This window comes from Solenopsis invicta, chromosome 6 (assembly GCF_016802725.1).
Source record: "Solenopsis invicta isolate M01_SB chromosome 6, UNIL_Sinv_3.0, whole genome shotgun sequence".
Taxonomy (NCBI): Eukaryota; Metazoa; Arthropoda; class Insecta; order Hymenoptera; family Formicidae; genus Solenopsis; species Solenopsis invicta.
The window spans coordinates 23,523,904-23,542,429 of record NC_052669.1 but is presented as its reverse complement, the minus strand read 5'-3'; the positions used below and the strand labels follow the sequence as shown (position 1 = coordinate 23,542,429).

General features: G+C 35.5%; 1 protein-coding gene across 3 annotated transcripts in view; it reads right to left on the bottom strand.

Moving 5' to 3' along the window:
- The window catches only part of LOC105193731 (laminin subunit alpha-2), a 148,880-nt gene extending 132,454 nt beyond the window's left edge, over positions 1 to 16,426 (bottom strand). For 2 of the 3 annotated variants that reach the window (XM_039451137.1, XM_011158297.3), the window contains exons 1-3: positions 16,383 to 16,426; positions 15,767 to 15,812; positions 13,335 to 13,497 (exon numbers count right to left, since the gene is read on the bottom strand). In XM_039451137.1, the coding sequence (XP_039307071.1) occupies positions 13,335 to 13,470 (136 nt within the window). In that variant the 5' untranslated portion in view covers positions 13,471 to 13,497; positions 15,767 to 15,812; positions 16,383 to 16,426. Of the gene's footprint in view, positions 1 to 13,334; positions 13,498 to 15,766; positions 15,813 to 16,382 lie in introns of those variants that run through there. The other variant, XM_039451136.1, reaches the window with a different exon arrangement.
- Positions 16,427 to 18,526: the final 2,100 nt, after the last annotated feature.

The window sequence follows — 18,526 nt, the reverse complement described above, 5'->3', positions numbered from 1 at the left end:
CACCGTAATGTTCTCCAGCGTATTGTGCAAGCAGCTCTCTTATTATAGTTATCTTTCGGCGGCGTGTTTCCGGTTCTTGGTGGCGCCTCGAGGCAGCGGAAAAAACAGAGCGATAAAGGCGAACGCGAGCGAGTAGGCGTCCCGATCTGAAAGGTGCAATTTTCGGACGAGTGGGCGGTCGTGCGCGCGAGGAGGTGAAACGGAGAGGAGCAGGTTGAACGACCGAAACGAGAGATCGAAACACACACCGAATGGACATTTTTATTCTACCACCGTTGACTCCTCGTTCGAGGATCATGCGAGTGAGCGAACGAATCGGGCGAGAAGACGCTTTGCTTTTAACACGTTCGTCTTTACGACCGTCGATCGACGGTATTTCGTCACGCATTTTTTTAGCCGCTAATATTATGGCAAAGTAACTTTTGGTTATACAGAAAGCGTAACAAAACATGGGAAGCTGAAAAATGTGAATATTGTTTTAAAACTTACAAAAATTTATTTTTTTAATGTAGCCGTTAAAATTCAAAAATTATTTTGGCTAAATTAATAAAGCGATAATTAACAAACAACACAATATTGGAAAAAATAAAAAATAAAATTAAGAAACAAATATAATTGAAAGACGATTAAAAAACATAACTGAAAGAAGAATTATGGGAATCCGCGTTTAAGAGAAGCGCAAAAATAATTTATAAAACTCAATTTAATGCGTTAAAATATTATTGTAGAATGTACTTTAACTTTAACGTATTAAATTATTATATTAAATTTAAAATTGTTTCTTTTAATTACATTTGTTACATCGTAGTTGTTCAATTATATTGCTTTTTTAATTAACAAACATTTCGAAACGTGCGACTTAAAAACTGATCATTAGCAAAATACACGATGCAGATTCGTACACTTCTGCGTAGAGGGCGATGTAATTATGTTCTTTGCCGGGCGCGCTTTGTGATCATCGCGCGTCGGATTCGGGAGAAACGATTACACGCGTTTGATGCACACGGAAGTTAACATTTACACGCACGGAACGCTTAAGTCGTGTGAAATACTGCGTCCGTTAACACGAGCGGCTGGTCTGACCGCGTTGCAGATGCAAGAAATTTCGTAGCGAAAGCCGAGAAGGAATGCCGACCGCTATTGCCGGTCGTTTCATGTAATTCGACGGTTATTACCATCGTAACATCCAATTTGGTATCGTGGGTTATCGATTTTACGCGTCCTTGCACGTGAACTTTGGCAAAGAGCTCGGATATTTATTCTCAATGCATCAATCTCGTGATTGTTTCGATACCGCAAATTTATCCTTGATGAATTTCGAAAATGTTCAAAAAAGAAAGTTGATATTGATCGAACAATGTAATCAAAGATAATTTTCGCCGGAAACAAATTCGATAGTAAACGTCAATTATCAAAAATTGCGTTAAAAAATACTATGTTTATAATAATTTTCTCAAAGAAAAAGTCAACTTCAGATTCATTGTAAAATGCAACCGTAGAAAACTTCAATGCACAGAATATTATCAACAGAATCGATATCCTATTTATTTATCACACGCAAGAGACTAATCTTTGTCCTTTTTTTGAGAATTAACATTCTTACCGCAAGTCGTGACTATTATCGTTAATGTTGAATTTATATTCCGAGCGATTCGCGTCAATCACGCGCGGGTATCCTCTTACGGCAATTCTTGAACGATTACTTGCGCAATTACCTGCAGCTTGTCGATCGCTATCGACGCTTCGTCGACGCGATCGCCGCGTGTCCTCGGGACGATTTGTATTCCGTCAAAGGCCGGTTGCCGTTTTGCAAGGGATACGTGTAGGTAACTATCTCACCTCATCATTGCTACCATGCGATCGCTATTATCGTTCGTGTATTAACGGCGAAATTGCATGGAGCGTCTGTCTTTGAGATCTCGCGGCTTAAAGCTAACGTGCGATGTATCACAGATCCAGAATTCCACTTTTGCTTTCGATCAAATACGCCGATCGAACAGTCTCGAAATCGTCAATTTTAAAACGATTTGGACACATCACCGTGCCCCGGATACGAAGAGGATCTCGATTCATCTGCAGCATCTGGAAAGATTTCCTGTCGCACGACAAAACTATTTAAGAAACGGAACACCCGAGTTTTACGCGCCCCTTTTTATTGCAAGAATACACCTTCCACTTCCGGTTCGGAGTGAATAAAACACACGCGTGAACTAATCATAACTGGAGCAGATTTTTCTACGACTGTTGCGCGAAGGTTTCTCGAAATTATCCAAGTAAATAGTATTATATATCCAATTGTTATATTTGTAACTAAATTCGTTACGTATTTTTGCCATATAATGTTTTTTTCTGTATTATTTATATTGTATATTAAAATAAATTAATCAAATTCTAATAATATAATTTTGAATTGTAAGATAGAGTCAAATGTTAAATATTTTATTTCGAGACTTCGAGGCATAATGATGAGATAATTGCGAAATACAAGTTAATTTCAGGCAATCATCTATGTTAATAATTAGTATTCATATCAAAAAACTTTTCGAGAATATTGCGTGTTGAAAAGAACTATTTTCTTTGCTTGGAAATATTCTTGAAAAAGATACTACAGGCAGCGAGAAAAGATGGTGTAAGAAATAAATAAGTATACGGCGCTGTGCTCGTCGTGAATCGGTATAAATAGTCTCTCCTTACGAACCCGGATTTCGCTGGCTTAATGCGACATTGCAATCGGAGACAGTCGCCGGACGAAGCTGTCAAGTCCCACCGTCATGAATCATGGCTCTATTACTATTCCGGTTTTAAAGAGTTTCCAATTATAAATTTTTCGAGTTCTCACATTTATAAAATTTCACTAAAACATGATAAATACGTAATCGAGGGTTATAAATTGATACAAGATCATTACATGTTTTTTATTCAATGTTTCTCTTTTTCAATAGTATTTTTTTTATTAAAAAATGTTTTGTTATCTTTTAATTCTTTTATTTATAATCTATTCTTCTTTTAGGAATTCCGAAGTCAAGAAACCGATCGCAATTAAAAATTAGAAAATTAATTCAACTTGTATATTTTAATTAAGTTAAAGAATTAACTTACTATTTGTGAAAACAAAAATCATATTTAATACATTGCGTAAATTTGCTGCATAAGTATAGTGATGTAAAACTTTTATTACGAAAAATAATCTCAAGTTGGAAATTGTGCCAAAGTTATCTCGAGTGGAGTATAAAAGTTCTGATTGAAGATCCGGGTGGAAGGAACGATGAAAATGAAGATGCCACGGTTCTTCCCATAAGAAAAGATCACGCTCATCATAAAACGGTGGGAGGTATCGCGATGATCGTATCGAACGTCAGCGGAACCGAGAACGGATCCTCGAAATTATCCTTGAGCTTCCAGATCGATTCGCTTTCAAAGTGAAGACGAGATGAAATCCATTAGGCGACCGTGCGTGTTGCGGATGGGAAAAAAATAAGATGTCACGCTCGCAACCATAAAGAAGGATTACACGATGCACGAACTCGCCAGGAAGTGGCAATATATCATCTGTGCGAGAATATGAGGACTGCAATTCTATTAGCTGGACTCGATATATGCATTTTATGTGTTCTATTATATCGGTAAAAGGCTCTTATGTTTATACCTTTGCGGATTTCTTGTGTAAGTGCATTTCCTGGTTAAATTCACACTGCTTTTATTTTATACCTGCGATGTAAATATAGCACGCAAGCATATGTTGAAAATATCGTATGTACACACTGAGAAAAAAATTGTTAACTCGATTAAATTAAATTTCCTCAATTCAATTATTTATGTATCTAAGTATTTATATGTTTAAGTTAAATATTGTATATAAATGCTCAAATTGAAGTTCGAGTATTTTATGTATTTCAGTGCGCAAATATTTGAACTGATAAAATTTAATCAAGTTGAAAAGTTCAATTAATTTAACAACCTTTTTTTCAATGCATACATAGAAATATTAAAAAATTATGAAAATTTTAAAAATTTCAAAATAAGAGAAAAAATAAAGTTGATTTTGGAATAAAAGTTTATCAATTTAATATCTTAAATATGTAAAATATTGTCAGGAAAATTAATGCATTTAAAACCGCGATGTAAGGAGTAATCATAGTAAAAATTGCGTATCTATTTTCTGTGCCAATGTATTCAGGTACAAATTCACAGTCAGCACGTCGGATTTTTAATTGATCATCACCTCAGGCAATGGCAAACCACTGACAGTATCTTTGCCAAGACAATTATCATATTTGCATGAGAGTGTGCATCAGGTGGAAACCGCGATCTTCAATCATGAAGAATTGACTTGGCAAAGAGAAAGAAACCGCGGCGTATCTCGACACATTATATAAAAGACAAGCAAACAATTGTTTCTTTAAACATATAATTTACATTATCGTGTCTGTAAAAACTAGTCATAAATGTGTGACGATAAATTATTTCTTCTCCATTCGTTTTCGAGGAATGTTTTTATTACGAAAGAAAAAGAAAATAACACATCGTAAACACCTTGCACCGAAAGAGAATCTATGCGTTCGTTCATGTCGATGCCATGAACGTTTATGTGACGTTGATACTATAACAGCATTTTGTCTTGTAACATATTGTGTTATTTAATCGTTCAACTCGGAGGCGAACAAATCGTTCAGTTTGTAAATCGAGCGCTCTCTCCATCGTTTGGCGCTTTTAATGTTTTTCATTAATCAAGTTCATTCACGATCGCGTGCAGGCATCGCGATTTTGATTAAGCGACATAATGTGCGTCGTAAAAGCTCGATAGAAATACAACCCGGGATATACACGCGCGATTGACGTAGGTGGAAACGCCGATATTATTTGGTGTAAAGACCTGCTATGGATTATTTAACGGCTGTAATTTTCTCTTCATCCTACATTTAAATATTCCGAAAATAAAGACAAAAATACTACTATTATTATTAAATTAAATTAATATTATTTATATTACGTGTCGCAAATATTATCACAAAATACATTCTCAACTGTTCAATGTTATTGGTAATAACATTATTAATATCGCGAAATTTCAATTAATACGTTATAATATTACGTAATAATAAAAGCAACTTTTTAATTTGATTCGTCCGTGATGAGCCTAGACATTTTTTAAATGAACTATTACCATCGACGATCGATTCGTTGAATTGCAAAGTTCGAGATAGAAGGAAACCTTTCATGAAAGAGAGAGTCTTTCACAGGATCTTTCGCGGCTTCCCCAGATACACGCTGTACATTACAGCCCACGAAGTCGTACTATATCATCGCAAACGTCCATTCATTTTACCACCTGCGTGGGCACGTTCACGTTGTATCAGTAATGATCGCGATTTCGTATTCGATCTACGATTTCGTCAGTGCAGCAAAATCTACGACCGAGGCGGTTTATTTATTAATCTGGCATTTCAATCTAATGAATGATCACGTACTATATGTATTAATTATGACAAACGCATGCCAAACTTTGTACCGTAAGTTCGCCGTATTACTTCAATTTGCATCATTGATATTATTTTATTTCTCGGACACGTTATAAATTCAAAAACTAAGACTGCTATAATTTCCGTTTAGCCGATTGGATAATTAATTATGATTCAGATTACGTATATTGCGCCATTGTGTACTAAAAAAAAGTTTGATAATAATAATTAAGCTTCGGCATTAAGCAAAATAATTTCAATTGAATGTTTAGTTAATATAATCAAATATTTAGTAATTATATAATATTCATTTAGTAACCAAACGGCTACTAAATATTACTAAATATTTGATTATATATTAATCGAATATTTAATTAAAATTATTTCATCAAAGCATATCTGAGCTTAATTGTTATTATCAAACTCAATGTATAAAATAACTATAATATCAACTCTTTCTTTTTATAGCGTTTCGTAGAATCATCATATTAAGGCTTCTAGTAAATTCTATTTGGCACGGTTTATCTCGTTCTGAGAATCGATTCTCGCGCGATGTAACTCGTTAATATGGGAATTCTCTTATTAACTCGCGGTAATTTGCGATTTTATTACTCAATTTTGCAGCGAAAAGTAACTAATACGTGCAGGAAGACGCAATAACGAGCGATAACTTCGTCATCTCGAAGCGGAATTGATCGCCGTTCGATCGAGTAACGAGCGATCCAACCGAAAAAGGATTGCCGGCGGATACGTTTGAACTAATTTCGTCCAAGCCAATTAAGAACAGTGGTGCATGTCAACGACTCGTCATCAATAATTGGTATGTCTCTCGAAGAAACATGTGTAACGCAAAGGCAAAAATATCCACGGTAAAATCTATGTGATTGATCCAAGAAAAATGTGGGTCGTGATATTTATAAAAAATTATTTAAATGGAAATTAATTTGGACGATCATCATTTAATTAAATAATTAACAAATTTTCATTTATACTAAAATTCAAAACACTGATTTCCTTTTTATCTTAAATAATCATTTCTTATACATATTCTTGAACTTATTTGCTCTATAAGACAAAAATGTAGATGTACTTGATTCAGATTTTTAAAAGTATTTTTAAAAAAGATGATGCATTCGATCACCAAGATTTCTCGAATGAAGCAATTTTGTTTCACTGAGAAATGTGGCTCGAGCAATTAATAGCGATGGATCTTAGTAGTCCCGGTTCGCAATTCAAGTGGATTGCCCTTGTCACGGTCGGGTTTGCATTCCCTTAAGGGCCCGGCCGCTTGTCCACGTGGTCTTAGAACTCTCGGTACTCCGGGCACGTATACGCCGGCAGTGTTGCTTTACATGCCCAGGCCGGCCTGGCATTTAAACAGAAACAAAAAGAGAAGCGCGCGCGGAACGAGAATGGGATTATTTCGAGAACGGCGCAGAGATTTCGGGCGGGCGTCGCGTCGACTCCGAAAAGCGCCAGGTGCGCTACGTAACATCGACCGCGAATCGTTTATGTCGCTACTGACGTATTTCAAAGTGATTGACACACGTTGTTGCAAGCCAATCCTCAAGATCGAGGCTAAGTGCGGTCAGAAGAAACGAAAGCTGTTTGGAAATTTGGTCAAAGCATAAAACGTCGCGTGTATTATTAAGAACATTATGCTAGCCAAGGACTAAAACTCTTTTATCCTTCCGTGACGTTTTAAAATGCTGGTAGCATCATTATTAAATTAACGATCAATTTAATTTGTGATATTACGTCTTCAGTAATTACATTTCAAAATCAACCGTGTTCGGCGCGCAGTTTATAAGAACTGAACACTGTATTTACGATCGACATATAAAATAATATTAAGCAAAGATCCAGCCTCGATGTATTCGACACTTCCTTAGTTATTTGTGAATTATAAATTATTACTTAATCAGAAAGCTGCCATGTCGAAACAATCGAGAAAAATTTTTGATACTGATAAATCGATTCCATCGGTTTCCCTTTAAATTTCTCCGTTAAATGCTCTTTAAAGTAACTGCTGATCAAACGCAACGGATGTTAAAGCAGAAACGCCCGCTTCTCCGAGTCCGAACAACGAGCATTCACGTCGATCCATCGGAGCGAACGATTAAATCCGCTCTTTCTCCGAAACTAATTAAATTAATGATCCCCCCTCGGGCGGATCCTCGGCGTTTAGATAGAGTCCGGGTACCGCCTTCCACGCCTCGACAACTCGAGGGTACCGCAACGGCGTCTTTATCCCTTTATCTTTATTCGATTCAGCCAGTTGCTTCATTATCGTTCCTCTCGCGTGTCTTGACGTTACCCGAAAATCGCGCGAGAAGAAATTGCATTATCTGAGTCATCAATATCGATGGCGTCAAATGTTAAATACGATCGAGCATCGTTTATATCAGATAATAATTTTGAAGGCACAATATATAATGAAAGAATTAATCTGATGGGTAGAATAAAGTACCCGATAATTACGGAGTGAATATGGGATACATTAGATATCCATCATTTTTTCATTAAGAATAGATATAAAAAGTTTTACTTATTAAAGTATTACACGAATAAAAAAGTAACGGAATTTAAAAATAATATAAAATATGCGTACGAAAGTTTATAGAATATAAACGTTTAAACTTGTGTCAAAAAATAAAATATAGTTAGCAATTATAAAATTATAAAATTTTCCAAATAATCCAAGCACATGAACAGCATCAAGGTATTGAAATGCATTTCGTAACAATTGCGTGTACAATATCGCTTTAGGTGTTTTAATCACTACCCACAGGTTGAAACAGGAAATGCGGCCCATAAGGCAACATATATGATGTAGTGAGTATTAATTTCTATGATAAAATAACATTTTTGACAGATATTATCCATTGTCATTATTTGTACGTGCAGATAAAAAAAAACTGTATGTAACCGCGTTGATAAAGGATTGAAGAATAAGTTTATATACAAATCGTACAATTTAATAATTATTATTTCTAAAACATTGTTTATGAAAAAAAAGAAATATTTAAAGATATTAAATATTAGATAATTAAAGAGATATAAATACGGAGAGAATTTTAATTATATATTCTAAGTTTTCTCTAGACATTATATAAAACATTTTATAAAATGTGAAAAAATTAGAGTACGCTTTTAAATTGCACTTTTAATTTGTATACTAATCATGTATCAAGTACTTGACTTTTATTAAAAAATATTTTTTATATAAACTTTAATTCGTTTATTAATAAAACAAAAATCCACATTGAAAAAAAAGTCTTTTAGTCAAGTAAATATTTATTTAACATCATTTCCTCCTTAAAAAAAATATTTTCCAAGTTTAAAACTAAATTGTTTTATCCTAGCTAATGTTTAATTAAATAAAAAAAGTGATGTTAAAATAAATACATTTACTTGAACATAAGAAAATTTTTTTCGACGAACATAAACGTGCTTAACCAATCGACTAAACGCGAATATAAAGAAAGGTCCAACGCGATGGCAAACACGATATGCTAAGTATTGTATGCTACACGCGTAGGACAGCGGAATACATTTCGCAATATTCCGGAGTGGAATTTCGCTTTTGCCACTCGGTGTCCGAGCCGATTGGCTGGATATTGCAGAAACAGGAAGCGATATACAAGCGGGGCTGGTGCGAGCGCACCGCTTGATCTCGATATCATGAAGATCCGATCGGCGAGGCGGCGGCGCGACTTTGCTCGGCTACGTGTGCGATCGATCGATCGATCTCGCGTCGAAGAAGCAGCCGACGGCAAACGTTAATTATCACGCGTTATTTTTATTTATCGATGAGAGAGACCCGCACAGTCATCGCGTAAGCGTCATCAAAAATGTATTCTTCGCGCAGAGAAAGAGAAGCTGATCTGAGGCTGAAAATCGGAAGAGGAACAAAAGGAAGCGTAAGAGCGTGTGTAGAAAAGTGAGAGAGAGGGGGAGAGAGAGAGAGAGAAAGAAAGAGAGAGAGAGAGAGACAAAGAGCGAGAAGCGAAAACGTAAACGACACAAAAGACGAAAGCATCCGCCAAAGTTAATTATTCTCGGTGGCTGAACTGTGGCCGTTAACCGGCTGTTAATTACCTCGTAAACGAGCCATTGGACGCTCGAAGAGTTTCAAGAGGACGTCATCGAAACACAATTTAGAGCGGCGTGATATGTTGTCGCGTCGAATTTCGGTTACTTCTTTTGCATCTTCATGTTAACGATACGCTGGCAATAAAATTTTAAAAAAGCTATATGTAAATGATGCTCTTAGTCCAATTTTTTTTCATTTAACTTGAAAGATGACACAAAATTAATGTACAAAAATAATTTTACTCGGAGTGATGCAAGAAAAATGCTGATCGTTATAATAACACAATTTTATTTGTTCGAATAATTATTTATTTGAATCATTTTCGAAGAGTAGTCGAGCATATCTTCTTTATTGATTTTAGAAACCACTTTAAAAAAATTGAGAATATTATACGCGTTTATTAGTGTTATTATTTCAGAAATCTCAAGATTGATAAAATATTGCACTTTTTAGAGATCGCATCTTCCAAAATCTTAAAATTCAATTAATGCTTGCAAGCAGATGCTAATTAATCGGTATACACGCGTGCTGATTTATTTATATCGGGCCTACAAATAAACTCTCCGCGGAAAAGTGCACACAGCCGCTCATAAATTACATTAAATTACACCGGCTGGAAACGCTTTACCCTCTTCGCGTTTTCTCTCTCCACGCGTTTCTCCCGTCTCTCGGCATTTTTGTTACTCATCGTTCGAGTGCGCACGTTCCACGCGATATCAGCGATACGAGAGAATCGATGCCCCTTCGGGAGAGGAGCGCCTTTGATCGCCCTGGAGTAACGAGGCAAAAGGGTTGCGCTCGCACTCTCGCGGTGCGCCCTACGTACGATGGAGATTCGAGGCGATCGTCGTCGTTGTCGCTAAATATAAAGCAAAGAGCCCCTCCCCCCCTCCCTCAAAGAGCAGGGGAGGGAGAGGCTGCGGAATGTCCTGACGCTTAATATTCTCGGAGCAGACGCGCGTTTCGCGAGGTCGCGTGGGATTCGGCCGGAATTTTCGACAACATCTCGAAAGCGACCGCACACGCACCGCGTCCGGGACAGCGACGACAACGACGACGATGACGTCGCTTCTGTCACGTCGAAAACCGGACGAAATTTTTGAGAGGCGAGATTACGCTTTGTCGCGAGAGAAAAGCGCCACGCGCCGCGCGAGGGATTTAATCTCGGGAAAATATTGTCGGTATACGCGCAGCATCGCGTGGGCGTCGCGTCGCATCGCGCTCGCGTGAGTAGTCTCGGGAATGCAATTCGGTGCAAGACTTAATGTGATATCGGTTAATTAACTTCTGCGCCGAACGGAGACGCTAGAAAATATTTTGTAAGATGCCGACGGCGATTAGACGTTTAATGGCTAGATGTTTGGGTGAGCGCTAACGGTGCACGTTATCAAAGTTAAAAATGATTACTTGTGTCTATTGACGAGGAACATGTAAGCTTCTATTATTGGATCATCGTGAATTGCATCGGGGACACTCACCGCGATTGAAACTGAAAGTTTGGAATAATTTACGAATAACATTTAATCAGAATTTTTACATATGCTATCGATAATTTTATTGTACGATTTCGAGTACGATTTATCGTCTTATGATTCGATGTAAATAAATATATGCATAAATATGTATATGAATACGTATCGACGTAACAGTGTATAAAACATGGCTAGTTTTCTTAAAAACACGCAGTTTGCACCCAGTAAAATTCAATCACATTAAACCTGAGATATTTTGTTAACACGGACTTGAATAATGTTCGATACGTTACGAATAAATGGCTATATTCCGCACGTGTGCGTAATATTTACGTCTTATGCAAATCCAAGCGCCCATAACGTCGGTGACCGTACCGGCAATGATATCGTAATTTGCATTTAAAAGGCATACAGGTACACAAAAGGAAATAAAGGTTGCGTCGCGCGAAGTATGTCATAAAAGTTTAAAATAGTTGAATAAAGTAAAACATAAATTGTGCCAGACAAAGAATCTTTCTGTTCTTGAAGAAAAATAAAGTAACTTTTGTACCAATTTGCATATGGAGTGTCTTTTATCAAGCGATATGTTACGTTAATAAGATGATAAATTTTATCATAAATGAAATATTACGATTAGTATAAACATTGTGTAAAATAACTTCAACAAGAAAACGTAGATATTATTTTAAAACGTTTAACACTTTGTACGCACGATTCAACAATTTTTTTAAACACTGTAGTTAATTCTAATTTTGTTATATACAATTCTAATTTTGTTATACATTTTTTAAAATAAACAATCATATAAATATTTTCTAAAGGTGTTAAAATATATGTTACAGTCATTAAAGAATTTTTTTTATGTTTGTAAAAGTAATAAAAATTAACCCAGAAATGTCGCAACTAGAGATGAAAAAATAGATATTTTAGAATTCGCAGTAAAATAACTAATTTTTTACGTAAAAAAAATATATTTGTACCAAAATACTAAAGAAAGAGATATAGAATTTATTTTCTTGATATTTATTACTAAACCATCTGAGATACATATGTTATTTCAATATTATTTAATATTTGGGTTCCTAATGCTTAACTCTTTGGGACTCAAATTTTTTTCTTTTTCCTTTGATAACTATTTTGGACAATTTCTACTTATTTACGACCTGTAAGTGGGTTCTTATTGTATAGAGCAACAATTTTACAAAAAAACTTGATGGGATATATCCCGTTGGGGCTCATAAGGTTAAATAAACGTGAAAGAGATGTGTTTGTTTAAATAACATGAGCTTTGAATGCATTTCCTGCTTTCTACCGACAATGATTTAGGTATCCATGGACACCGTCATTTAGTTATTATGCATTTTGATTGCTTACACTTATCTTTATATAGAAATCTTTTAAATGAACATAAAAATTCTAAAACAACAATAACGTTAAATGTCTAAAATTCCGAGTAAATTTTTAAAGGCCAGAGTAAAAACAACTATTACTAAATTTTTACTCAAAGTGGGTTTTTCCCAATTTTTTTTCAATCATTTTTATCTCTAGTCATGACCCCCCAATGTGTGTAGAAAAGGTATCAAAAAATAACTTGTGTACAAAGTGTTAAAAATTTGGTTATTACATCAATATTTCATTATCGTATAAGTAATTTCTTATTTTTAAACAAATTTAAATTCGAATTTTATTATTTCTTTTCGCATCGAAGACTGTCTTGGATCAGTGCTCTTAAATCATTTCTATAAAAAAAACATCTTTATCCATAACGCAATAAAATAAATTAATATTGAAATGTCAGAAATAATTATAAAATTGTTATAATTTTTCAATAGTCTCCAAAATTTAAATTTCTTCGAGAAAAAATTAAGATTTCACAATTTTAATTAAGAAAAGTTGACTGTTAAAAAATTTGCTACAATTTATTCAATGTTCTCCAAAATTAAAATTATTTTTAGGGAAAAAATTAGGATTTCACAATTTTAATTAAAAAATGTTGATTGTAAAAAAAATTGTTACATTTTTTCAATGTTCTCCAAAATAAAAATTCTTTCAAGAAAAAAAATTAGAGTTTCACAATTTTAATTAAGAGAAGTCGACTGTTAAAAAGTTTTGTACTGCATAAAACTCGAAATTTATTGAAGACAATCTCAATTTAATCAAAATTTAATCAAATTTATTTCAAGTCTTTCAGTTCTTACTGAATAGAATTGTGCAATGCCGAATATTGTAGTTCAAAGGCACCGAACCAGATCGTCTTGGATCGAGTTGCAGTAAGGCAACAATGGGCAGCAGGTAGCAGGCACTTACCTTGCTTCGGGCTATGCCTAAATCTCTGCGTTGCTTCGACGGCGGTCAGGTCATTTAGGATCAACGAGAAGGCGACAACGAGGATGCATCCTAACGTCACGTTGCCCACGTGTCCCTTTTTCGCGGCAGCAGCCATGGTCCACGAGGATTCCCGCGAGGCTTCCTTGATACCACCAAACAAAGGCAACCATTAACAGACGCACTCACATAACCCGCGAATTATCAGACGGAGAAAGAGATAAAGAGCAAAATTCTGAATCACTCAGCGATTCAAGCGTTGGTCATCGAATTCGCGTCACATCGTCACACGCCATATTGATCGACTTGCGATAGATCGCGTGCGAGGATCGATAATTTATCGCGACCTCGTCGTCGTCGTCGTCGTCGCAGGGTTCCGTTGATTCACCAATGCCGATTATCGCGAATTTTTAGACGTTTCGATCATGCCGGCATGGCGTCGACGACTCGCGCTTTCGCTTTCTGCTTCGCGCAACGGATCGTTCGCCGCCGCGCTCATTTCGTCTCCACTGATAACTTCAGAGCGACGCCACGCGCCGGCACTGCTCCGTTTTCGCCGCCGGTGCACGCGAATCCCTTCGTTCGGCACCGACACGCACCAGCAACGCGAGGTCCGATTGACACAAATCACGATTGATTCTCGATGTCGCACGCTCGCGAACTTTCCGCGCGATTTTCTCCCGTGACGTCGTCGTTTCGCAGCGAGCAACGCGAACACTGGCCGCGGAACCGGCCAGCTCGAACCGCGTGAATTTGGCCACGAGGGTGTATCATGGGTAACCGGCGCGTTTCGCGAAAGTTCGTCTCGATGCGGCGGCGCGAGATTACTTCCCGGCGCTCACTTGTTGCTCTCGGCGACGAGCGAGACGAGAGGAATCTCTTTTTACCGGCGCGCGTTCACTCCGTTTTCCGCATGTAAACGAGAAATCACTAACTATCCACCACCATCACTACCGTGGCACGCGACGCACCGTGTTGGTCGCGAATTCGAAGATGCCCCACATGCGAAGATGCGGGAAGATGTCTTGCCTTTTTTTCTAGCACATCCGTCCATAAGAACAGGCGTCGCACTTTTAACAGAGAAAGGTCAATTCAAGATCCTTGACCGAGGAACTGGCCGCGTGCGAAAAAGAAACGAGGGAAAGAAGAAAAAACTGCGCCGAGCGGCGCTCCCATACGAACGTTGCGAAGGTCCCGAGCGAACTGAGTGAAGTATGTGCCGAGTCCACCACCGTGCGTCGCGCGGTCATCCCCCCACCCTCGGAGCCGTGCGTAGTGCTTGCAACATGGCGCGAAAAGAAAAATAAAAACATAGTCGAAACTAACATTGCAATGTATTACCGTCTAGTTAATGCTTTGCGATAAAAGCAATAAGATACATATAAATATTATAAAATGTAAATCTCTTTGTACCAGAATGCTAAGTTAAAAAGGTAAATAATAAAGTTAACAGTCAATAAATTATGTAATTTTGAATGATTTTATTTTTCATTTAAACTAGTTATTTTTAAAATCTTCATTTATTAATTTTTCTCTAAGTAAAAATTTATTTATATAAAAGAAAAATTATAAAAGAAAAAAATACATTCTCACATAAGAAACGATATTTCTTTGTTATTTAATATACATTGTTTGTTATTTTAAATATCTAGTTAATATTATGCAATAAAGTAAATTAAAATGCACATAAATAATATAAAACGTAAATCTCTTTGTACATACTAAATTTCTAAGTTAAAAAATTAAAATTAAAAAGATAATAACTTATTCAATTTTTAATTACTTTACTTTTAATTTTAATTAGTTATTTTTAAAACCTTCACTTATTAATTTTTTTCTAATTGTAAGTTAAAAGTTTATTTATATGAAAGAAAAACTATAAAAGAAAAAATACATTCTCACATAAGAAAAAATATTTTATTATTTTATATTTATATTAATTATTTTAACTACCTAATTAATATTATGCAATGTAAAAAATTAATTCCTTATATATATTTTTACTGTTTTTTTAATTGTGATTACATCATGTATATGATTATTTAATCAATGCTAATAAAAAGGAGCTTGTATAATTTTGACATTTGATATTGTAATATGATTTTAATCTTATAAAATGATAGTTTCAATATGAAAGTTAAAGTAAGTCTGGTTATAATATATAAAAATCTAAATGTATAGAGCTATTTAAAAAAAAATGAAACCCAAGTGATACCTTACTTTTAAAAAATAAAACCCAAGTAATACCTTTAATTTAAAAAAAAATAATAAAATTGAAATGTTAGTAACAAATAGTAAATTTGATTTTTTTTTAATAGGATCATAAAATTGTGTTAATTCATTAAATTTCAAAAATTTCTTCGCACATTTCTAACTAATTATACGTAAAAAGATTACCAAACTAATTCACTCACCAATTGTTGTTATTGCCACTGTTGCTGCATTCCCTTTCCGCAAATTCTAAAAATATAACAAATATATATATCATAAATATAAATATAGAGTAGAAATAAAATATTATTTCAGAGTAGAAATAGAATATTATTTATTCTAAAGGCAATTGCACGTAAAAAGGTTTTAGTCATAAATAATAAGGCTGTAGTAATAAAGTTTAAAGGGATATTATTGAATGTGGATCTAATGCTATCTATTTTAAAATAACAGCATGGTGTATGATATTCTGATGTTTTTGCATCATCTCTTTCAATGACAAATTTTGTAGCTTAAAGATGGCTAGATTATAAAACAACTTAAACATATTTATAAATCTTTCATCAAGTCAAAAGATTATAGTTAACATCTATGTTCAACCAGTATGAACAAAGCTGTACATAATTTAATTATCTTTAAACTTCAAGAAAAAATTTATCACTGAAAGAAGAGAAACAAAATATCATATACATTATTTTTTTAAAACGGATTGCATTAAATTTTGTACCCGCATTTAACAATATCCCTTCAATCTTTACAACTACAGCCATACAGTTACAATTAAAATTTTTTTACATGCAATGGTCTTAAGTCACTTACCAATTGTTGATGTTGCATCTGCTACTGCAGTCTCTTTCCAAATTCTAAAAATATAATAAACATATTTTTTCATAAATATAAATACAGAGTAAAAATAAAATATTATTTTAGAAAAAAAATAGAATATTATTTATTCTATTTATTCATTTAAATTGACAATAGTGTGAGATTAATAATATATTTTTATATACTATAGATTTATTGGATTCTTTTAGTTTTTGGACACATTAAATAATATTTTAAACATTTCTTAACTTTAGAATCAAAGAAATTGTTACAATACCAAAAGTAAACATATTTAATAAAAATATTTCATATCACAATTCCATATAATCATAATCTCAATTCTTTTTACATCCTAGTAGCATTTTCTGCTGAGTAGAATCTGTGTGCAGTTAAATGTAGCGAAACTGAGTCAGATGTGCAAGAGATTATTCTCAATATGATTCGCTGACAGTCTGTCAGCAAGATTTGTGCAATGTACATGCAAATAATCTGTTTCCAAATACTTGCTGTAGAAATCGAACTTTGGCTATGGTCCACTTGATGCTATAGATGCTTCGAAACATTCTTTAATTGATCAATTCATAAAATCCTTTGTTTCAATTAATCAATAAAATATTTTGAAGCATCTGTAGCGTCAAGTGGACTACAGCCTAAATCGAAGCACATTCTTCCTCTAACTGCAATCTGTAAAAAGAATGCTAAATTCTTGCAGCAGATACATGCAAGTTTCTTGCAAGAATCTGACTTACAGATTCTTTCAGAGAACTTGAGCAAGATGAGAAAGATCATATCATCCCGCTGGCAGAATTTATCAAGATCTGCTGCAAGATTTACAGTAGTCTTACAGCAAATCGCTACTAGAGTGCATAAATATCACATATATTTTATTTATTTTATCAAGCGTAAAAATAAAAATTTACATTTTTTAGACTCAAATTGCGAAAATTTAAATGCAAAAATGCAAAGATATATTAGAGATTAATAAAAGAATACACTTACCGAGTTACTCCAAAGCTACTCCAAAGCTATCGTCTTCTACCAGCATTTCTGCTGCTCTTCTTAAATCGCCCGATTCTTTATTTGGCATTCCCGATTCCCGATTGCTTAAATATCACATACGAACACGAATGCGAACGAGAAACGCGCGGGAAAGTAACATGTCGCTCGAAGATGCGTTTTCTGCGTACGCATTCGTCTCGAGCTTCTCATCTACGCAATGCAATATATCGAATCGATGATACGTGAGAAGACATTGTGCGATAGTTGTTGACTCAATTAGAAATACAAAAGCCGGGTTGTCTCGCCTCTAACAGTGCGAATAATGGGTTGTCACCAACGCCGAGTGAGGTTACGTGAACGATCGTTTCGGCGAGAGCCATCGTTTGATAAATTCACGCATACATACAACGCATTATTCGCACTGTTAGAAGCGAGACAACTCGGCTTTTGCATTTCTAATTGAGCCAACAAATATCGCACGATGTCTACTCACCTATCATCGACACGATATATTGCACTGCGTAGATGAGGAGCTCGAGACGAACGCGTACGCAGAGAACGCATTCTCGAGCAAATATTCTCGAAAATGTATCTTGCGGCAACGCGAAAAGATCATTAATGCCTATTTCCACCAACGCAGATTAACTTTGATCTCAGTTTAACTTACTCTTTATCTTTCTTTAGTTCTAAGAATCGGAAAAAGGAGTAAGTTCAACTGAGATCAAAGTTAATCTACATTGGTGGAAATGGGCATAAACGTATTGCGTATCAAGAACGAGCGCGATTTCTACGTACACGACACGATCACTTTTGTCACGAGACGATTGTTACTGATTGTTACATCCGATCGTCATTCTCACCATCTACACGCAATTCGAAAAACACAGGAAGCACGCAGGAGCTGTGTCGTAACGTCCGACTACCCCGGCGCGGCGCTAGTAAACAAAGTCAACGAAGGTGGCAGTACTGCTGTTGTTCAGTAGTGACGCGCAGCGACGGCAGCGGCGCCGGCTCGGCCGCTCGGGCACCTTCGCCGGCGCTCGGCAATGCTCGCCGCTACGCAGGCGCCGCCGGCCGGCCACTACTACGCAACTACGCCACTGCGGCCGTGCTTACTGCCCTCTTTGTTCGCTAGCGCC